Raw genomic sequence first — 7,516 nt, 5'->3', positions numbered from 1 at the left:
TCTATCAATAACCATTCATTTTCTACCATGAATTTCAAAATTTCAGCATACTCATCCGTGGCAAAAATTTTATATCCGTGGAAAAAATTTTATACTTTGATAACTTTGCAAATTGATCCCCAAAATAGATAGATTAGGTTATTACAATCTCAAAAATATAAAAATTACTAAAAACGGGACAAGAATTCATACCTAATTGAGCCAAAACAACTTGCTTGAACTCACTTTTTCTTAGATAGGGTTTCCATGTATTTTAATTTGGGGAAGATGATAAAATAATATGATATTAGTTTATTATCATCTTTAATTATTTCAATTTTCAATTTAGTCATTTTCTTTTCTAATTTTCCATGGATGAATCATCATAAATATCTACTAACTACTCTTAATGGTTTATTTGCCTTATAAGGACCTCAAATTTTGAATTCCATAGCTATTTAATCCCTCTAGCTACTAGAATTCAACTTTTGCATTTTATGCAATTTGGTCCTTTCTATAGAATTAAACATATAATCGATAAAATTTTCATAACAAAATTTTCATATGTCTTTCCTATCATAATGCAGACCATGCAAAAATATTAAAATAATTTTCCTTTTGGGCTCGGATTTGTGGTCCCAAAACCACTGTTCCGGTTTCACTAAAAACGAGCTGTTACACCAAGCCGTGTTAGGCCGTGTAACTGACAAACTTGTATGCAAAGAGATCTTCAGGGGACACACGACCGTGTCGCCAGGCCGTGTGTCACCCAAGGCTGAGTCACATGTCCGTGTCTCAGGTCGTGTGGACTTAAAATTCACCCAAAACAAGCCATTTCCAACACCACATCATGCATAAGCCTTTAGACCCTATGTGCACATAATCAAAGCATCAAAACCCTATCAAAACATACATGTAATGACTAACTCAAGAGTCCTAAAATCAACTAACCAATATGCTATTCAAGGCACCTCAAATGCAAACATCAAAATTTACCTAAACATGCATATTTGGTCACATTTCCATCATCAATTATAATTCAACTTCTATCAAATCTTGCCACAAACATGACCAATAACACATCACTACAAACATACCATTTGAGCCATTCCACTCATGCATCACAAGTACCTAAAATGACACAATCCAAAAAGGTATCAAATGGTACCAACCAAGACAAATTGCACAAGTTAGACATACCAAAACATCCATTAAACATTCAACTAAACACCATTACAAGTCCACCTATACGTGCCATTATAACCTTGGCCAAAACATTCAAAAACTACCAATATTTATGTTGGATAGTGTGATAGATCTCCAATGAGCTTCTAAATCGATTGAGTTTTCTATAATCTATAAAACATAGGAAATAAACTACGTAAGCACATAATTCTTAGTAAGTTCATAAAAAATGAAACATAACTTACCATTTCATTTACATAACAATAAGCATAAGCATAATGTAATTCAAACCACAAGCTTGGCACAAGCCTAAACATCATCATTAATACACAAGTTAGTGCATTTATACATAACACATTTGGTTAACCACATCATAAGTCATTTCCATATGAAAAATATATCATTTGAATCATTCATCCCTTCCATGAACATATGCATATTACCATTTGGAAACTTACCATTCCAATCCATTTTCTTGCCTGTTGAACCAACTAGAATATTATCGGATACTTGAAAAAGCTCACACGAAGTGTGCTTAAATATATAACTGTAACATTTCCTTTACATCGTTGCTCATACAAGCTGTGAAATGGGCCTGCTTACACGAGCTGTGGGTCAGAATATAAGCTACATAATACTGCTCACACGAGCTATGGAGTACCCACAACAAATGCAAGACCTTATCCTTCGGTAGGACATTCAAGACCAACACCCGAAACATGAAATCCCTAATGACATGTTATTTGTATCCTACGAATTCTTAAGGTTCAACCGGGACTTAATAACCGTCATAGCATTACTTTGGATATACATTGCTCAATAGCATTATCAATAAATAATAATATACAATTGAATAACCTGAATATAATAATCCGTACATGCAAACTTACCTCAACGACTAAGGCGTAGAAATGAAGTTGAACTAATCTGAGACTTTAGCTTTTTCCCGATCTAAATCCGTACGTGGTCTATCTTGATCTAAATAGAAAAATTCAATCCATTTAATACCTCTAGTATTCAATTTAGTCCACATTTCATATTTATGCAAAATTACTATTTTACCACTAACATTTTAACTTTTCACAATTTAATCTTTAAGCTCATAAATTGAAATTTAAGCATTTTAATCCTCCTTTCAAGCTAAAAAATTTCTCTAGGGACTTAAACCAACCCATACCAATCATCATTTCATGAATTTAACATGAACTTTTACTATTTTTACAAACAAGTCCCTAAATGCAATTTTCATTAAAAATCACTTTACAAAACTTGTTTATTTATCAATAAGGACCCATAATCTATCATTAAACATCAAGAATCATACAAAAGCATTCATGGCATAACCCTCAATCTTTAACAATTTTAAAAATTGATCCCTAGGCTAGCTAGATTAAGCTAAAATGACTTAAAAAACATAGAAATCATTAAAGACGGGGTTGAAAACACTTACATCTAAAAATGAAAAATTTGCTTTTGAAATTCGGTGGAAGAAAATAGAGTCATTTTAGTTTTATTTATTTTAACCTTAATTACACATTTACCTTTTTAACCTTTAAAAACATTCAAAATTTCAATAAAACCTCACCATGAATATCCGCTAACTATAGAAATGGTCTAATTACCATCAAAGTCCCCTCACTTTAAAGTTTCATAGATATTTGACACCTTTAACTAATAAAACTCTACTATTGTACTTTTTACGATTTAGTCCTTTTCACTTAATTAATCATGCAAATGTCAAAATTCTTAATGAAATTTTATTACGACCTTACTAACTTCCCATAGACATTAAAATAATAAAATAATAATAATTTACTCGTTGGATTTGTGATCCTGAAACTACTGTTCCGATTTCACTAAAAACGGATTGTTACAGGAATGATCCAATAAACTATTGAAGTTTATAAACCAGTTGTATTAAAACATTTGTTTAATTTGGAAGAAAATTTAGTTAAAGTTTTAGAAAAACTCATGAGTTAATAAAAGCTGATTTAATTATACATTTTCTTATAATGGTGATTTCCTTTGAAACTTTAGCTAATTCCTAATTTATTTATTACCCAAAATTCGATTATAACTTAGCAACGGATAATGATATTCAATTTAATTTTGTTTGACAGATATTAATTTAGTTTTAATTAAACTAAAACGAAATTATTTAGTGCATAATCAAATCTAATTCTAGGTTTATTATCCTAAATTCAAATTAAAAAATCATGCATGCGAAATAACCTCAAATATGAATCCCATGCCACAATATAAATAATATAGTTCCAAAATAACAGGAATTATAAAAATAAGCCTAATAATAACACTTTTATATAAATAAAATGTTTCTGAGCCCTCCGTATATCATATCCACGTCCTAACCTGATGGGTTATTTGTAGAAGAGGAAACAAAAAGGGGGTGAGTTATGAAGCTTAGTGTGAGTTTCATCACAAGAAAATCAGTGCAAACAATTAATCATACAAAAACATGACACATAGAATAACTCACAATAGCAAATTCAGAATATTGATATTTCAGATCATTCAACGGCACATATATAACATATTAGAAATCTCATAATTGTATGCATATGCTTTATAAATGCAATACAGTTTTGGTTTAACAAAAAAGGTCCTACTCCACCACTACACACAGCAATGAGAGTTCTTTTGAACTCTGACCACCTACACATAGGGTTGTGGTTTTAACCATCAATGGTTTGCATATAAATTGCCCATGATGTAGACACACAACAAAAACACCGTAGATGGAATCTTTAAACTCATATATATATATATATATATATTATAGATTCTATCTTTTAATAAGATACCATTTTATAAGGTTATATTACTTTACAAAACAATGTAATATAAAGTTATGACTTTATAAGATAACTTTACATAAAAAAAATTATCTCTTTACAACTCAATTATTCATAAAAAATTATAATTTACTAAATTTTTAAAATAATAAAATATTATTATCCACTATAAATATCTCTGTTTTAGTAAAGAAAATTGAATCTTGATTTCTGGACCATTACTTTACTTAGAATCAGTATGACATATATATATGATTGGTAATTTGGAATTATTATTTTAATTTTCTAGTTCATTGAGAAATGTTACTTTCTATAATAATAATAATAATAATAATAATAATAATAATATGCTTTTTTTCATTTTTTGTGTTGAAAGCTTAATTGATAAAGCAGAGCTTAAAGCCCAATGTAAAATTACAGAGTCAGCCCAGCTCTAGCTTATAAATGATATGTAACGGCAAACTTCCCCAGAATCCTAGCAATCAAAGGAATAGGCAGAGTTTTTGCGGTTCTGATATTGAAGCAAATCTTTAGGGTTTTATATCTGGGGAAAGTAGTATCCATGGCTACCCCAAGCCATCACCAAAACCCCACTCCTTCAACCAAGAAAAAGAAAACCCACAAAAACCCTGAAGCCAATTTTCTATATGAACTCAATTCTTGCTCCAAATCCAAAGACCTCAAAGCCGCTATTTCCCTTTACGACTCTGCTCTTTCCAACAATACTCGCCTGAACCAGTCCCATTTCAACACCCTGCTTTACCTTTGCTCCACTTTTGCCACCGATCCTGACTCCAAAGATCTTGCTTTACGATACGGGTTTCGAGTTTTTGACCACATGATGGCCTTAAATATCCACCCTAATGAAGCTTCTATTACCTCCATTGCCCGTTTATCCGCGGCCAAAGGTGATGGTGATTACGCTTTTGAGATGGTTAAGAAGTTGGGTGATTATCAGGTTTTGCCACGGCTTCGTACTTACGAGCCTGCATTGTTTTGTTTTTGCCAGAAGTTGGAAGCAGAGAAGGCTTATGAAGTTGAGGAGGATATAGATAAGATGGGGTTGAGCTTGGAGGAACCTCAAATTGCTGCTTTATTGAAACTAAGTGCGGATACGTGGAGAGGGGAGAGAGTTTATAATTACTTGCATAACTTGAGAAGGAGCGTGAGGTGGGTCAGTGAGGAAACATGCAAGGTTTTGGAGGACTGGTTTTGCTGTAAAGCAAGCGAGATTGGTTCTGATGTGGGTTCAGTGAAAGAAGCGATTTTGAGGAATGGTGGGGGGTGGCATGGGTTAGGGTGGATTGGGGAAGGGAAATGGGTGGTGAAGAAAGGGAATGTGGAGCCGAACGGTCGATGTTGCTGCTGCGGGGAGCAGTTGGATTGTGTTGATATTGATGATGTGGAGACTGAGAAGTTTGCTCTTTCAGTTGCAGGATTGGCTTTGGAGAGAGAGGTTAAGGCTAACTTTAGGGAGTTCCAGGTGAGGAACATATTTGCAAGTTGCTCCTTTTTCATTATGCAATGTTTTTTATTTTTTATTTTTATGATTGATTATATATATGTTAAGTGAAATAAACCTCTAAAACAGAGTTGTAGGCAACTAGGTTTAGACTTTAGACCTTTAGTGCAGGTTGACGCTCCGAATTTTGTTGTTCCTGTTGCAGAATGTTTAATATTTTGATTAATTTGTTTGTTACAATTTCATTATAATATTGACATGTAAAATGATATCTTGATATTGCAAATTCCCATTGCACCTAATTCTTACAGTTTCTCCTTTATGGTTTACTTATTCATTTATATCATTAATAAAGGATTGGTTGGAAAAATATGCGGATTATGAAGCCATAGTGGACGGAGCAAATATTGGGCTCTACCAACAAAATTTTGCAGAGGGTGGATTCAGTGTTCTTCAGGTTGTATATCCAACGGTTGGCTTGTCTACTCTGCTTTCATATTGTGCTCACTCAATTTCTGTTACTAATTGTTGTTCTTTTCTTCTTTTTTTTTTTGTAAAAATTGCAATAGAACAGCTTGATGCCGTCATAAAAGAAATGTATACTAGAAGTGGGAATAAATGGCCACTTGTCATCCTGCATAATAAGCGTGTGCGAGCCCTCTTGGAAAATCCTTCCCATAGAAAGTTGGTTGAAGAATGGATGGCTAATGGTGTTCTTTATACAACACCACATGGCTCCAATGATGATTGGTATGGATGTTGAAAAGACAAACTAACTTTGAGTCATTTGTTCATTCCGCATATTAAATCTGATTTAATATCTTATTTTTTTGTTCAACCTGACTCGGCACTTTTTTTATAACTTGAGAAGTCTCCCTATGCTTGCGCTATAAAATTTAGCATTTGAAGGGGATACAGTGCTGGTGTGCACTATTGGTGGCACAGAATTCATGCAGGATTGTTCTGGTTTTCAATTGCTAATTGATGCTAATTTGATTGTGATAAAAAGAATTCTTCTATCTACAGGTATTGGCTTTACGCCACTGTAAAACTTAGATGTCTGCTCGTGACAAATGATGAAATGCGGGATCACATTTTTGAACTCCTAGGAAGTAGCTTCTTTCTCAAATGGAAAGAAAGGCACCAGGTTTGTGCTGTCTGCAAACCTACTTGACATATGATCTTTCTTCTACTTTTCATATTAGTTGTTCTTGTTCTGATGTAATAAAAAGCATAATTGGCAATATTTTTAAAATTTACATTTACCTTTTTCTTTTATTTTTCTGCATCAGAAGTGCCACTTAGGTTGGACCAGTCTATGACTCTGTATAAGACATTTTCTTCTATGCTCTGATAAGTTGGCAAATGGTCCAATTCTGATTTGGACATGGATTTTAATGCTTGACTTTCTATTTTGACATTTGTTTGAATTCTCAAGGAAAGGCTCTTATTCAGTTCATGATTAGCGTTAAACCGGATCCCATTTTGCAAATTGATTTCGGTTTTATTTGCAGGTTCGATATACATTTCTGAAAGGAGCCCTGAAACTTCAGATGCCACCTGCATACTCTATCGTCATTCAGGTATTCATGGGTTATTTGCTGTTGTATTTTCATATCGGTCAAGGTCATGATTTAGCTGCTGTCAAACTGTAGTTTCCATTGGAATATAAAGAAATGAATGCGTGTTTCAGGAATCCGAAAAAGGATCATGGCATGTTCCCATTGTATGTGAGAGCGACGAGGAGTCATTGAGAAGTTGGCTCTGCATTACGAGGCCAGGTGGGTGTGAAGATGAAGGTAAAACTGGTTCCACCATGGAAACTTGTGAAATTGTTAATGGTCCCTGCTGCAAGTCAAGTGAGAATGGGAATAATGAAAAGTGTGATGATAAAACCACATCCATGACAGGTAAAAGGAAAGAGAGATCCCCATGATTCACATTGCTACTGTTATTCAATTTATAAGTGGCAAAGCCTGTTTCAAAGCCCACAGTTCTTTTGCACTTGTACGATTGAACCTGCCAATCCAAATAATCTTCCAATTTTGGGTCAAAGTTTACATTTGCAGCAATTTCA

General features: G+C 33.4%; 1 protein-coding gene across 1 annotated transcript; it reads left to right on the top strand.

Annotated features, from left to right (window-relative positions):
- The first annotated feature begins 4,438 nt into the window (after nucleotides 1–4,438).
- On the top strand, nucleotides 4,439–7,494 carry LOC105792569 (proteinaceous RNase P 2). Its single transcript, XM_012621204.2, has 6 exons — nucleotides 4,439–5,460; nucleotides 5,795–5,896; nucleotides 6,014–6,189; nucleotides 6,466–6,586; nucleotides 6,954–7,022; nucleotides 7,133–7,494. The coding sequence occupies exons 1-6, from the start codon at nucleotides 4,540–4,542 to the stop codon at nucleotides 7,373–7,375; spliced, it is 1,632 nt and encodes a 543-aa protein (XP_012476658.1). The 5' UTR covers nucleotides 4,439–4,539; the 3' UTR covers nucleotides 7,376–7,494.
- The last annotated feature ends 22 nt before the right edge of the window (nucleotides 7,495–7,516 follow it).

Source organism: Gossypium raimondii, chromosome 7 (genome assembly GCF_025698545.1).
Source record: "Gossypium raimondii isolate GPD5lz chromosome 7, ASM2569854v1, whole genome shotgun sequence".
Taxonomy (NCBI): Eukaryota; Viridiplantae; Streptophyta; class Magnoliopsida; order Malvales; family Malvaceae; genus Gossypium; species Gossypium raimondii.
This window is presented reverse-complemented; position numbering and strand designations above follow the sequence as displayed.